General features: G+C 38.3%; 1 protein-coding gene and 1 pseudogene across 1 annotated transcript in view; both read right to left on the reverse strand.

Annotated features, from left to right (window-relative positions):
- Nucleotides 1-7,147: 7,147 nt before the first annotated feature.
- On the reverse strand, nt 7,148-8,397 carry LOC133530961 (uncharacterized; annotated as a pseudogene).
- LOC133530962 (m7GpppX diphosphatase) overlaps nt 8,251-16,725 on the reverse strand; it is a 52,124-nt gene continuing 43,649 nt past the window's right edge. Inside the window, exons 2-4 of the mRNA XM_061869027.1 lie at nt 16,576-16,721; nt 14,841-15,065; nt 8,251-8,724 (exon numbers count right to left, since the gene is read on the reverse strand). Coding sequence (XP_061725011.1) covers nt 8,425-8,724; nt 14,841-15,065; nt 16,576-16,721 — 671 coding nt within the window. The 3' untranslated portion in view covers nt 8,251-8,424. The remainder of the gene's footprint in view (nt 8,725-14,840; nt 15,066-16,575; nt 16,722-16,725) is intronic.

Consider the following 16,725-nt stretch of genomic DNA (forward strand, 5'->3'; position numbering starts at 1 on the left):
CTTAACTGACAAATAATTAAGACATATTTTACTACTATATGTTTAATAACAAAACATGGAAAATTTATTAAAAAATTAAGAACTAATTGATGACTTTAACTTTAAAAATAACCTAGGGGTAGGTTATTTTATGTAGTAAAATGCAGAGAACATATATTGGTATTAATTAGGCTTATCATCACAATAGAATCGACTACAATAAAAGATAAGTTTTGCTGTACGTTTTACTGGTGTCTTCCTTTTTACAATAAGATTTTCTTTAGCGTAAAGATAAATAAAAGAGCGGTGAAGACGCTTATAATAAGCAACACTTTAGATCCTCCTATTTATTTTAAAATTAAAGAGTATGATCTATCTATACATACAGGGTGTCCCAGAAGTACCACGCCACACTGAAACCGGAGGTAGGTCAACTCCAGAGGAACACAACCAGCCTAACATGACCCCAGTAAAAGTTGCACGGTTTTCGAGTTATTAGCAAAATTAAGAATTTTGATAAATTTCCTGTTTTTTAACATTTTTAGTACCAGCATCAACTTAAAACGCTATTAAAAATAGTTTATTTTTATTTTTTTAAATAGCTGTTTAGTTAATTCAGTAATGCAAAGTGCTATTTCGTCTGTCACTAATGTAAAATGCTGAAAAAAAGACGATTACTCTTGATTTAAATTATCAAATAAACATGAATGTCAACTTTGACCGCCTACCATGGAAAAAAAATATTAGAAAGGAAAAAACAAATAAAAATACTAAATTAGGCATGTTATGCAGATTTAGAAATGGTATGACACTTGTACCTTCTGCGATAACATGAGGCATTCTTATCACATTAGCGATAACCCATCCAACGAACTTAAAACTGGAATTCCGAAAGCAGTCGCAATAATGACCCATTTGTTATCTGATCAAATGATTGTACCAAATGCGCAAGCTATCATTGTTAAGTAAAAACATCATTAGTGCTACTTCTAATCGTATTGTGCATCGTGGTCTTTTTAATCTTTATCTCCCTTTTGAAATTGACCAACAATAGCTCTCCCTCTGACGCACATGTTAATTTCTCAAGCCTTCTCTTAGGCTGTGTCTTATCTCATTAAAGAAAGGGGGGATGGAGTACATGAGTATTAGTAGTTATTAATAGCAGTAGCTTATTAAAGCCACATCAGTTGATTATCTTGCGCTTTGTGCAATACCTGTGTTCTCTGTTATTTCTGTATTCCTGCTTTCTTAAACTTTATCGACTTGGCTCTGCCCCGGACTCTGATTTGCTATTTTTCTGGATTGTTTATGGATCTGAACGACAACTTGGCACCCCTTGGACACTGATTAACAACAATGGCGAATCACCAGTACCTGCATAGTGAATACGCTGACATGCACTTGATTTATGGCGAAACAAGGAGGGTTTCAAATCAAGGCAATGTTTCGTACAACGCAAGATTGGCAGCAACATTGTACGCAGACCGATATCCAAATCGTAATCGACCGACGCATGAAGTTATTTTAAGAGTTGTCAACGCATATCGAGAAGGAAGGCTACCCGGAGGAAATGGCCGAGCAGGAAGACCTCAGACTGTCGACGACGATGCGGTATTGGAAGAAGTACGAGCGGAGCCAGGGACTTCTGTGCGGATTGTGGAACGCCGCACTGGCATCTCAAAATCCTCGGTACAAAGAATTCTGAAGCGTTATCAATACCACCCCTACCACATCCATCGAGTCCAAACACTTCTTCCAGCCGACTACGCACTCCGTGTCCAATTTTGCCGAAGAATGATACAGATGTGTAGACAAAACCCGAATTTTTTCAACGAAGTATTGTGGACTGACGAATCGGCTTGCAAAAGAGATGGATATCTTAATTTGCACAACATCCATAGTTGGCAGACAGAAAACCCACATGAAGAACGAGAAGATCGGTCCCAGCACCAATTTAAAATTAATTTGTGGAGTGGAATCCTTAATGGGCAAATTGTAGGACCGGTCGAGCTGCCTCCTATTCTTAATGGTAGAAATTATTTAGCATTTTTGCAAGAAGACTTGCCTGGTTTGTTGGAAGATGTGCCGTTGGAACTGAGACGTAAGATGTGGTTCCAACAAGATGGTTGCCCGGCACACTACGCTCGGCTAGTCCGCGAGCACCTCAGCGATACATTCCCCAGGAGATGGATTGGGCGATTAGGACCAATTTTATGGCCACCAAGATCACCGGATTTAAACCCACTTGATTTTTTTTATTGGGGGTGTTTAAAAGACAAAGTTTACGCCAAACCAATCCGCTCTGAAGCAGAATTGCGGCAACGAGTATTCGACGCAGCCCGTACCATATCGGAATTCAACTTATGAAGATTAAGCCGAAGTTTTATGAGGAGATGTTTGTTATGCATTAGGGTCCACGGAAGACAATTCGAATATTTACTGTGATACTTATTAACCTACTTAATGTTCAAATAAATCAATAAAAGACAAAACAGTTTTTTTTATTATCATCGACGTTTTATCCAGCAGTTTATTACTCTTTAGCCTCCAGATAAGAAGTTAACAGTTGGTATTTTAGCCAGGCACAATAATTCGATCAAATAACAGATGATCCATCGCTGTACGCAGCATTATTTGTACCACACAGTGACTGCTTTCGGAATTCCAGTTTTAAGTTCGTTGGATGGGTTATCGCTAATGTGATAAGAATGCCTCATGTTATCGCAGAAGGTACAAGTGTCATACCATTTCTAAATCTGCATAACATGCCTAATTTAGTATTTTTATTTGTTTGTTTCCTTTCTAATATTTTTTTTTCCATGGTAGGCGGTCAAAGTTGACATTCATGTTTATTTGATTATTTAAATCAGGATTAATCGATTTTTTTCAGCATTTTACATTAGTGATAGACGAAATAGCACTTTGCACTTCTGAATTAACTAAACAGCTATTAAAAGAAATAAAAAAAACTATTTTTAATAGCGTTTTAAGTCGATGCTGGTACTAAAAATGTAAAAAAACGGGAAATTTATCAAAATTCTGAATTTTGCTAATAACTCGAAAACGGTGCAACTTTTACTGGGGTCATGTTAGGCTGGTTATGTTCCTCTGGAGTTGACCTACCTCCGATTTCAGTGTGGCGTGGTACTTCTGGGACACCCTGTATAATAAAGCTGTAGGGGGTCGAAAGTCTGTACATGGAAGATATTCGAAAAAAAGTAGGCTGGGGATACTAAGAATCGTTAACAGAACACGTTCCAACAGTTTTTAGATTTTTTGTCTGTTTGTCTGTTTATTTGACCTCGCATCACGTGAAAACGGCTGAACAGATTTTGATGAAAACTTTACTAATCTGTCGAGAAAATGCCCGGCCAAGTTATAGGCTATAAAAATTCAACCCCTAGAAGGGGGGGTAGCCACTACACTCGATTAAGTTAAATTTGCACCTGAATCTTATGGCGCTACTTAGGAAGGAGGTGCAAACTTTTACAACAAATATGTGCTACGAGTATCGAGTACCCTGCTAAACTAACAGACATGGTGCTGAAATTAAGCAACCGAGAAATTTTTTTGCCAAATTAACTCTAAAGTTAGAAGAGGGGGGTACGGATATCAATTCAATTTCAATTGTGTTGATGTAATAATACAACGAAATTAAACGACAGTAAATTAATTGCCATACATTGCACAGTGCCATCTTTTGGGAAACTGAGTAAAAATTCAGTAATCAAGTAAACTAATAATTTTTAAGAAAAAAAAAACCGACTTCAATGCGGGTAGACCGGTGAAAGAATGATTATTGTTGATTTTTGATTTCATACAATTAAATTAAAAAGACAGCGTCCTACGCCTAATTATGTAGAAAAGGAGGTAACATGTTTTTTTGTCACTGCACCCACCTTGACACATTTCAGATTTGCCCTATGGTTGACTGGTAAGATACCCGCAATAGGGTATTCGACTGTATTTAAGATAAATTATTTCACACCATGCATGAAATAATGCACCAGATAATTATTAAAAAAACTAAATAGGATAGAAATATAAAAATGTGTCTTGAAAACCTAACTTCTTGACAAACATGCACAGAGAATAAATTGCCAAACGTGAACTATGCATCGTTGAAAAGTTCCATTCTGTTCATCATGAACAGTTCTACAAATGTTAATACATGATTTGTTTATGAAAATACAAAAATCACTATACGTATGCCTTTCACATTTGAAGAGTTCCCTCGATTCCTCATGGACCCCATCGTCAGAACTCGAACTTGACAAAAAATTGTCTTGAAAATCTAATTTACTTAACAAACACAGCGAAGAGGACAAATCGCCAAACGTGTACTGTGTATCGTTGAAGAGTTCCATTCTGATCATCATCAGCAGTTCCACTTCATCAAATGTCACTTTTTTAAATGTAAATGCTAGATTTATTAAAGAAAATACAAAAATCATTATATGTATGACTTTCATATTTGAAGAGGTCCCTCGATTCTCCTCCTTTTGAAATCTTGAAGTCGGTTAAGAATGAGTTTACTTACATAGTTAAGTAGTGGCAAAATCAACACACATTATATCAACACGCGTATAACTGCATATTAATTTAAAAAAATATTTTCTCCGTCATGAATTATACCTAATCGTAATTTTATCGTATCCATATTCATACATATCGCCTCTTTTAAGCACTTAATAATGACTACGAAGGTACCCATGAAAAAAAAAAATTCTCTGAAGTTTGCGGTGTAAATGTCAAACGAATTGGGACTCGCATTTTATACGCGTTAAAATGACATAAGAACTAAAAACTGAAAATGCCTTCCCGAAAAAAAGCGAACCTTTCACGAAAGTCTCGCAACGCATTGAGGTTACGAAACTATAGCGACGATCGTAATTTTAGGCGTAGCCACCACTACCAGGCTACCAGAGACGTTATGCAGGATCGTTCTATCCATTAAAAATCTCATTCGTAGCGTGTATGGAGACTTGAGCCATTCTTGGGTTTGTGAGAGATCCATACTCACGCCCATAGAGGAACGGTCGATGCTCACGCAGAAAAATGAGCAGGCGGAAATTGAAGGTGAACATGCAGTATATAATTCCATTAACACTGTCTTGGATGAAGGCAATGTCACAACATACCCGGTAGAGTTCCTTAGTTCCTTAGCTCATTGAGTGCTTCAGGACTCCCAGCACACACATTAACCCTGAAAGTTGGAGTTCCAATCATGCTTCTTCGGAATTTGTCGCCTCCGAAGTTATGCAACGGAACCCAGCTAAAAGTAGTGCAGCTGCAGCGAAACCTCATTGAGGTGCAGATCCTGACGGGGTGCGGCGCCGCAGAAGTCGTGTTCATCCCGCGCATCCCGCTCATCCTGAGCAGTTTCCCGTTCCACTTCAAGCGCCTACAGTTCTCCGTGAGCGTCTGCTTCGCCATGAACATCAACAAGTCGCAGAGGCAGACGCTGCGCGCCGCTGGCGTGGACCTGCGCACGGGCTGCTTCTCGCACGGGCAGCTCTACGTGGCGTGCTCGCGCGTTACCAGCTGTACGGAGCTATTCGTGCTGATGCCCGCCGGGGAGACTCGCAATGTGGTGTACAAATAAATATTGTAAAATGTCAATGTTATGTAAATATACTATTACATACCCACTTATTAGTATGTAACTGTAGATATAATTATATGTATACATTTAGTTGTGCATACATAAACATAACTGTAAACAAAATGTAAATACTCGGCCTCAAGTTTTTGATATCTACGAGTATTCTCCTTTCCTCTAATCCTACTTCTAACTAATAGGTATTACACCTAAATTTGATAGTGTTCGGAAGTATGGATTTCTATAGGTATATTTCTTACCTTTTCATGCTTAGACTGATTGGTCTGGAGCACCGATTTGGATGATATTTTCCATGGACATGATTTGGATAGGAGCAGTCAAGGACGTAAAAAAAATACAAAAGTGGAACTGTATTGTCCGATATACATCTACTACTTTATGTCGTTTAAATCACGTCAAAAATTTGAATAAGGACGAATTTGAAAAAAATAACAATTGATTTTGGAGTGTAGTTTTATTAAGTGGTAAAATATTTTATCTAGACTACAGTCCTCTAGCGTATCCATCTGTCAACTTTACTTCAAGTTCCACCTCCAGGGGAGAGGCAGAGAAATTAGCGGTGAATGAGCCGGTTACTGACACAGACCAAATACCACGCGGGCGGAGCCGCGGGCACAGCTAGTAAAAAATAAGCAGAAGAGTCCAATTATCTGATACATTATTTATAACAGTTTTAATACAAATATAAACCGAGATAAGCTTGTATACTGATATAAGATGGTCCTGGGTTCGAATCTTGGTAAGGGCATCAGCATAGATATTTGTTCCTGAGTCATGGGTATATGACAGTCCAAATCAAAAGGGATCTTATGGCGGTTGGCGCTTACGTCGCGGAGTACCGCATTAGTATTGGTTCACCGCTATTAATGGTGTAAGCGCCGACCGCCATAATAAATAAATAAATAAATTTATTTCGACCAACTTAGGATCATATTACATTTAAATTATTATATTAAAACGTAAGATTAAAGTTTAACTCAAACTAAATTAAATTAAGTCAAATATACTCATATTTTAACCTAGTCTAGAAGCCATAAGGTCCCTTTTAATTTGGAATGTCGCTTATCATCGTCTGAGTACCCGTAAGCCTTCTTGAGCTTACTGTGAGGCTTAGTCAATTTGTGTAAGATTAATATACTTAAATATAGTAATTTCGCAACATAGTTAACCGACATGATCCTGAATGTTATTTAATTCTTAGTATCTAACCTACGTGTCGCAGCTTCATAGACGCAATACGCTGCAATTTAGCAGGCCTACATCTACAACCTTCAAAGCAAATTGGGATTGTTTTATATGCGATTGACGCCTTACGCCAATATCTATCTGTGGCATTCTACGTCTCCAACGCATGGACCGATTTCGATGCGATTTTTTTTTCACGTGAAAGCGAGTTTCCTCGGTGGTTCTTAAAGAAATCGATCCAGCAGTTTGAAAATGATGTAAGGCATTTTTGGCATAGAATAATTTTTTTTGGCTTATTTATAGCGTAGAGATTTTTTTATTTAATAGTTATGTAGAATACAGATTGAAGAAAACAAAAAATGAAATGCGGCAATTTATTTAACTAAACATTCAAATAGCTGACACAATATCCATTGGCGTTCCGGAACCACTCCGGCACTTTCAACGACATGTGCTCCAAATGCTCTATCCCATGACAAAACATGCTTTTGGAAACCTCGGTGGATGTCACCGACGGGTCGGCCAGCCAACTCTCAACTTCATCATTTAAGCACAACTCCACTTTATACAGAATTTTGGTTAACAAGCTTGACTGTAAAACTATTTTATCTCCCTGAATATATTCCCCACTATTCCTTATCACTTGCAACTCCTTATCCATAATCCAGATTAAGATATACTGCTTTTTATTCGCTGATATAGTACACTCTAATACGAGTTTGCACATGATGGTGAATTGCAGTCCTAGGTTGAACTCTTTGGCCATTTTTTCGATAGTGAATATAAAATCTGTCGTACTAGAATGTGGTGCTTTGTGGGAGAATACAGGGGTTTCGTTTCCATTACGATTTAATTTTAATTCAGAGTTGAAAAGTTTGACAGTGTCTTTGATTTTCAGGCCCAACCAAGCCAAGCATCTATTGCAGTGGTATACTTCTCTTTTAGCATTAAACTTATTCGTTTTTTTCTGATAAAAGCTTATTGTTTATGATGAAAAAGGTCAGTCTGTGTAAGAAATCATTTTTGTTTGGTTTCATAGCTATTTCTGTAGGTTCACCACCATGGCAGTGTCCGTGGCAAAACCACTCTGACATGTCAATATTTGTTGAAGGCAACTCCAAAATTCTATCAAATTTTATCACATTATCCGATATAACATTGGAACAATTGCCGCATAGAATCATGACCTCATCTTTGGATTCTAAATTAACTTTTAATTCTTGCGTTTTTACATTGGTTTCCACATTATTACTAGTTAGAATTTCATTGTAAAAATTCCCGCCACTTTTAGGTTCGGTTAAGATTCGAAAAGATATATTATTCTTATCTATTTTGAGACATGACATGGAATTTGGTATAATTTGGCAGAATTCTTGTATCGGTATAACCGCTGTGACTTCATCATCATCGGAGTAGCAATCTGAAAGACTTTCTATGGACGACAGACTGTCACGTCTCTTAGAATCATCATAATAATTCAATACAATACAGTTGGATTGTATGCTTATCTTCAAATTGCAATTTTTCTTAAAATCAACTCCTGTAGTAATATAAACGTTGCAACTTCGCAACCTAGAGCGCAGCTCCATGAAAACACTTTTTATCAACATCTTCGCTTATTCTATTACAAAAATATCTTATTTATCAATTAGCTCAATATTCTCAATTCTCTGTACATGACCGTTAGTTTCATAAACTTTGAAGAGGTTATCCATTTCTCGAATGGTGAAAGGTAGCGTGGCTCTCATGTAGTATGTGCCCATCATTTCGATGTTGTCGATGACGGAGTCGAGGAGATGGGACTTCTCGGCATGTATGCCGGGCGCCTCGTGGCGCAAGTACGTGAAATGGATATGCAGGTGGTAGAAGGACGGTTGGTAATGCAAGTAGATACGCAGTTGGCTGCCTTTTACGTTGTACTTCTGCAGAATTGCTTTCTGAAAAAATAAATGTTTATTTTTTAATAAATGTGCTACATTACACCTGACTCAAAGTGATCAATACGGGTAAGTGTGGTGTGCGTAGCCTTCATACGGGGCCTGTTTATAAATTGATTAGTCAAAGTCAAAATATTCTTTATTCAAATAGGCTTAGCAACAATCACTTTTATTGTCAAATTTTACAAATATCATCTGAATCTAAATATCAGAGCAATTTATTGATGCAGTTATTATTGTTCTTAAAAAACATTGAATGAATATAGATATGTCAAACTTAATAATAAGAATTTTACAAAAGGATCGTCAAACACCAAAATTGTATAAAAATCTAGAAACTTTGTAGAATAAAATATAAAATATAAATGTCTTGGATCCGATCTCCCTAAGACTGGCGACTGGTTTGCGACTCGGGGTTTCGGTATGTACGCCACATATATGCTCTTGTGGCACGGACGTGGACCGACTGGGACACCACGGATTATCTTGTCAAAAAAGTGCAGGTCGTTTTTCAAGACATGCGTCGTCGCTTAATGACATAATTCGTCGATCTCTTGCCACCATCAATGTGCCTGCTCTTCTTGAGCCAACTGGCATTATCAGGGATGATGGCAAGAGGCCTGATGGGGTGTCCTTGGTTCCTTGGGGCTTGGGACGGATGTTAGTGTGGGATGCTACCTGCGTAGACACACTGGCACCGTCCCACCTCCAACGGACTAATGTAAAAGCGGGCGCAGCGGCGGAAAGCGCCGAAATTTTGAAACGTAATAAATATAAGAGCCTCGGTAGAGAGTACCATTTTGTACCTTTTGGCGTTGAAACTCTAGGTCCATGGGGTCCCAGCGCGCACAAGTTTTTTGGAGAAATCGCGAAACGTCTGTTTGACGTAACTGGTGACCGAAGAGCTGGCGGCTTCCTCGCACAACGTATCAGTATTGCGATACAACGAGGAAATGCCGCCAGCATCCTTGGTACAATACCTCAAGGGCCTATTTTAGATATAAGCTAGTTATAGTAATCATCTGTATATATCCATTATGTATATTGTTATTGTCAATAAATAGATGATGAAAAAAAAATGTCAAAAAATACAGATTACCTAATATACGCGTACGTCACATTACGCTATGAAATAAATTTACACTAGGGGGTTCTGGAAAGAACCTTCTTGTTTGTATTCATAGTTTTATGTTATTATTTGACGACCAGTTTGGCCGAGTGGGTAGTGACCCCGCCTATCAAGCCGATGGTCCCGGGTTCAAATCCTGGTAAGGGCATTTATTCGTGTTTTCTATGTATTTAAGTATTTATAAATATTTATATATTATATATATAGTTGTCTAAGTACCCTCAACACAAGCCTTATTGAGCTTACTGTGGGACTTAGTCAATTTGTGTAATAATGTCCTATAATATTTATTTATTTATTCTGACATTTCAGCCGGGGGACAATAGTAGCATAGGTAGTTTGTTAGTAGATAACCCATTACGAATATATAACTGCCGTAAAAATATGTTTGGTTGTTTTAAATACTATAAAACAAGAGTTTAAGCATGACCCACAAGAAAAGTAACTATGACAAGTGAGAAGAAAAAGTTGTCTCACCCAAATAAAAATAAAATAGGTACTAGATAGAAAAACGCTGGTGGCCTAGCGGTAAGAGCGTGCAACTTGCAATCCGAGGGTCACGGTTTCAAACCCCGGCGCGTACCAAAGAATTTTTTGGAACTAAGTAAGAAATATCATTTGATATTTACCAGTCGCTTTTCGGTGAAGGAAAACATCGTGAGGAAATCAGACTAATCCAAATAAGGCTTAGTTTACCCTTTCCGGTTCCGGTGCTCTAACAGTGAAGTCTAGTGTCAGTGCTCTCCGTAAAAAAATAATTGCATCCTCTGTGTAAACAAGGCAAAAACCACCAAACTACAAACAATAACTCTTAGGAAGTCCTCAGAAAAGAAACCAAGTGAAAATATCAGTGTGATACGCAAAGTTTACGATTAAAACCTAAAAAGGAAAATTATAGAACATAACCTCAAAACTAAAACGTCAAATTTGACATAACATAAACCGGAGGTCAAGTCGGGCGGAGACCAGTGTTGTCAGAGCAAAATAAATAATTTACGTTCCGTTTCATCCCAACAATAAACGTTTTGTTACTGCAAAGAAACCAACATGCAAAGCAGCATGGAAGAGCAGATTAATTTGTTATGGAACAAAATGAAGGAAGAATTCCAAAAACAAACTGATGCAATAAATCAAACGGTTCAAAATACAATCACAACAACAATTGAGGCCAAGTTAACAACAATTACAGAGGAAACTGAGAAACTGAAAGCCGAAAACACAATACTGAAATCTAAAATAAAGAACCTAGAAGCAATATCGAAAAAGAATAATGTTATTATTCATGGAATAGAAGAAAAAGAAAACAATAACACCGAACTTTTGACATCGGTTTTGGAAGCACTGAACAGCTCGGACAATAAACAGAAAGGCACCGAGTGGGACAAGTGGGAAGTTAGTAAAGTTGAAAGGTTAGGAAAAAAGACTGAGAAAAAACACAGACCAATAAAAATAACCCTAACATTGGAATGGCGAAAGATCGAATTACTCAGAAATAGAAAATCATACCCAAAAAACTTAAAGATAACTGAAGATTTTACAAAAGAAATTCTGGAAGAAAGAAAGGCACTTATACCAAAATTGATAGAAGCGCGAGAGGCAGGAAAATATGCTATCCTGAAACAAGACAAACTTATAATAAAAGAAAAAATGAACATCAAACGGAGAAAAGAAAAAGGTTACCATCGTCACCTCCCTCAACACCTCCAAACAACTTTAATAATCCCGAGAAGCAAGACAAAATCAATCAGCCTGCCAAACAAACCAAAATCACTCATGCATTCCACTCACAGTCAAAAAACTAATAAACCCCGGCCACCGGAAAACAATAAAACCAAATATTAATACAAAACTATCAAACAAACAAAACAAAACAACATTCCCCAAGACGGCTGGTCCCCGAGGGGATAACGACCAATACCCCCTAACTCTGAACAAAGAAAATCAAGCAAAACAAAAAACCAGTAAAGACAACTTTCTACATGTGTGTACATTAAATACCAGAACACTTCGAACTCCTGAAAGTCTAAACGAGCTAGAACTAGCATTATCACACATAAAATGGGACATTGTGGGCCTTAGTGAAGTTAGACGACTCGGAGAAAATATAGAGGATCATGGCAGCTTTCTTATGTACTATAAAGGAGTAACACCCGGCCAATATGGCACAGGATTTTTAGTAAAACCAGAACTGAAACCCTACATAGAGGAATTTATTGGAATATCGGAACGTATAGTAATACTCAACATAAAACTGCCACATAGGAAACAAAAAGAAATATGGTCCATCATACAAGTCTATTCACCAACCGAATTATCGAAAAAAATAGAAATAGAATCCTTCTACTCTTCGCTAACAGATGCAATTAAAACTTATGGACACAAGAACTTAATAGTGATGGGTGATTACAACGCAAGAATTGGGAGCAGAGGCATAGGAGAAGAACTAGTAATGGGACCATACTGTTCTGGCAAGCGCACACGAAATGGTGGAAAACTTATCCAACTAGCATATGAAAACAACATGAAAATACTCAACAGCGTATACAAACAAAGAAATAACAACAGATGGACTTGGATATCTCCAGATGGTCTCCACAAGAACGAGATAGACTATATTCTCACTACCAAACCTAAAATGTTTCATGACTGCAGAGTAATAAATAATTTAAACTTTAACACCAACCACAGGATGGTAAGGGCTAAACTTCATTTTACAACTTCTAAGAAAGACAGACCCTTCATATTGAAACCAACTACCACACTTATAGAAAATAGCCAAAACTTAAAAGAAAACCTTGAAAATTTTACAAGACTCACAGGACACCTAGATACCCAAAATAAATATGACAAATTTGAGGAACTCCTACACACGAAGGAAAGCAGAAAACCTAAAATAAAATATAACTCTGCGAAATGGCTTACAAGGGAAACCAAGGAGCTACTAAAAATTAGAACTGAACTAATATCTCTACCTGGGAAGACGAAACAAGACAGACAAAATATTTCTAAAATCAGTAACAAAATAAAGGTAAACATGAGAAAAGACCGACAAAGACACAGGCTGGCACTTCTGGAAAATTGCATTGAAAGAACAGGCGGGACTAAAAAAGTGAAAAAACAGTTATTGGAAAAAATAGACTGGATACCCAATATCTCAGATAAAACAGGAAAATGCAAAAACCAGTCGTCCAGAAATTATCTCTATAGCGACATCTTTTTTCAGAGATTTATACATAAGGAAGGATAGCAACCACCCCACAGACATAACAGGTGGAAGCGTGGTGCCAGACATATTACCTGCAGAAGTGGAAAAAGCAATAAAAACACAAAGAAGAGATAAAGCCCCCGGAGCGGATGGTATTAGCAACGAATTTCTGACTGTTAACATAGATATCCTTGTACCACCTCTCACCAACATATTCAATGATGTGCTACATAGTGAAAATATCCCCAATCAATGGACTACTTCGACAATCACACTACTACACAAAAAAGGTGACAAAAACAACATTAACAACTACCGCCCTATTAGCCTGATGTCAAATATATACAAAATCTTCACCAAAATTATCCTCAATAGAATGACCAAGATCCTAGACGAAAGTCAGCCGAGGGAACAAGCAGGATTTAGGAGCGGATATTCAACCCTGGACCATATATATGTAGTTAAACAACTCTTTGAAAAAGCAAAGGAATTCAATATCACCCTTTACTGCTGTTTTGTGGATTATAGCAAAGCCTTCGACTCACTTAAACATGACAAAATCTGGCAAGCCCTAATAAACCAAGGAGTTGAAATCAAGTACACCAGAATCCTAAAAAACGTCTATGAAAACAGCAAGGCCAAAATTAAGTTGGACAGAGAGGGCGAAGAAATTAAAATAGGAAGAGGAGTTCGTCAAGGCGATCCAGTGTCACCAAAACTCTTCACGGCTGTCCTAGAAGAGGTATTCCGTAAATTAAATTGGGATGAATGCGGATTATCAATCAATGGCGAAAACCTCTCTCATTTAAGATTTGCAGATGATCTGATAATAATCTCACCATCCAAAGACAAACTGAACAAAATGATATGTGACCTAGACACAGAAAGCCAAAAAGTAGGGTTGTGTATGAACACTCTGAAGACCAAAGCCAGGACCAACGGAAAACAAGAACCCATTTACGTCAATAACCACAGGATCGAATATGTAAACGAATACTTATACCTAGGTCAAATTATATCCCCACACGACTTGACTACGAAAGAACTAGACAGACGTATTGGAAACGGGTGGAAGCAATATTGGAACCTGAAAGAAGTTATGAAAAATAAGGAAATGAGTATGACCATAAAAAGGAAATTGTTTGATACCTGTATACTTCCAGTTCTAACTTATGGTTGCCAAACATGGGCACTTAACAAATCCCACTACAAAAAGTTAGAAATTTGTCAAAACGCTATGGAGAGAAGTATGATGGGTAAGCGACTATCTGATAAAGTTAGAAATATAGATATAAAGAAATGTACTAAAACAAAAGATATTACTACAACAATTAAGAAGTTAAAATGGAAATGGGCAGGTCACACAATTAGAGGGAGAGAAAAGTGGTCTAAAGCAATAATGTACTGGTTTACTAGAGACAAAAAGAGGAAGCGTGGCAGGCCAACAAGAAGATGGGAAGATGAGATTAAGAGTGCAGCAGGAGGTTGCTGGACTACAATAGCAAGGGATAGGGATAAATGGAAAGAGTTAGGGGAGGCCTTTGCCTACAAAAGGCATACAGATGGATAATAGATATATATATATATGTTAACAACAAAATGTACTTACAAAATACTTGTCTGAAATAAAGGCTATTTCATTTCATTTCATTTCATTACCCTCTGGGTTGGAAGGTCAGATGGCAGTCAATTTCGTAAAAACTAGTGCCTACGCCAATTCTCGGGATTAGTTGCCCCCGGGGTCTCACGAGTCGTGGAGAAGAATAGATAGATAGAACATACCTTTCCCTCGTCCCTGATTCTCTTCAGTAGCGGTAGGTGACTAGCGTCCAAATCTCTAATAGACTTGATGCCTTTCTGCCTGACTATTGCTAGCAAATACAGGGTCTCCTTGGTCAGACCATCCCACTTCAGATCCGGGAGCAACACAAAACCTTCTCTTTCACACTTATTGTCGTAAACTATCCTATCTGCTTCACTTTTGCCTTCTAGTATGTTGTAGACCCACTGAAATGAAGAAAATAAGTAAGTAAGAGCACAATATTTTAAAATTATTGTACTGTGTGTCAGCAATCTGCAAAATTTCAGCTGCACTTTTGCAGCTGGATGTACATCTAGCTGCAGAAGTGCATACCCACTTGAGGTCATTCATCATTAGCCGGGTCCACACAGAGCGAGCATACGCGCGAGGCAATTTCCTCACGCCCAAACCGGCCAGTGTAGACGTGCCTCGGCCGAGGCGGCGCACTCGGGCGAGGAAAACGCACGCGCCGCCTATTTAGAGAACTTAGGGAACAAATCAAATTATTTTGATTTGTTTTTATAAGTAGTGGCCAGACAGTCTAGAGATCCAGGGTGTTAGCCATGTAATGTATGGTGGTTTGAATCGGGTCCTTGAGTGTTTGATCACTTTTTCATTAGAAGGCTTTCGGATATAACGATGATGAAGGTACCAATGTCATTCTGTTCGCGGATTTACATTCGCGGCTCGTCTCTTATCTCGGCCACAGCTCGTGAGCTCCTCAAGCTAATGTACACACAGTTTTAAAGTTTCTTAAACCTAGGTTACACCAGAACCCTCCTTGGAGGTGTAGGCCTCTTCCAGCTGTCTCCATTTGATGCGATCTTGGGCCACCCATATCCAGTTGGCCCCTGCTACTTTTACCAAGTCATCTTTCCATCGTGCTAAAGGCCGGCTCCTTTTTCTCTTTCCATCTGGACCTCTCCAGGCTGTCGATCGCATGGTCCATCTATCACCCTGGAGCCTATAACCGAATGAAAAACCGAACGCGAATGTAAACACAAACCGCGCGTCCCCCGCGAGCCCCTTTTGACTCGTGCCCAAAAAACCGCTCCGGCCCGCGAGCCCGGCCGAGCCGAGCCACGAGCCCACCATTAACATACGCGTCTGGTGGCTCGGCTCGCCACCGCACGCGAATGTAAATGCGCCATGTCCTTATATCCGGAAGTCTTATATGCAATTGTATAGAGATAAAGATATGAATGTAAAATTTAACTCCCAAACGTATGTTCGCTTCGAACTAGTGTTCACGCTACATCCCTACCTAGCCAACATCTTCCTGTAAACAAAAGGTCACTACAGTTGTGAAGAATGTAAAAAAAAGATAAGAAAGTAAAGCTCTTTGAACTTTGATGACGACTCTCGAAATATCAGCAAGGGATTTCTAAGAATATGCATAATTTCTATAATATTATAAATGGTTCATTAAAAATGCTACACCGGAATTCGGCATTACACCCCGAAGTCGCTATATCCACATGAAACTTTTACTAAAGTATACCTTAAATTCATATGGGACTTGGATTTAACATCGCTATCTGAATCTAATGGTAGGAAAATTTGCTGGCTATGGATGAGGTCTTGCTGACTCAGTTGGCAGAGCGCTGGAGTATTGATCCAGAGGCCATGAGTACAAGTCTAACCCAAGCCAGTAATTTTTCCACTTTTAAATTTATTCTAAGCTTAGTGCATTTATGTTTTTAACTGTTAGTTTACCTGTAAATTAAATTGCTCTTTCTCCAAATGTGGCAGAGTTAGTTTCTCGTACAACTCTGGGGTTTCCAGCACAATGTGAACTTCTTGTTGGCTAAACTTTGCAATATGCTTCTCGGTGGCAGGATATATGATGTTGGTCTTCACTCCTGG

This window comes from Cydia pomonella, chromosome 24 (genome assembly GCF_033807575.1).
Source record: "Cydia pomonella isolate Wapato2018A chromosome 24, ilCydPomo1, whole genome shotgun sequence".
NCBI lineage: Eukaryota > Metazoa > Arthropoda > Insecta > Lepidoptera > Tortricidae > Cydia > Cydia pomonella.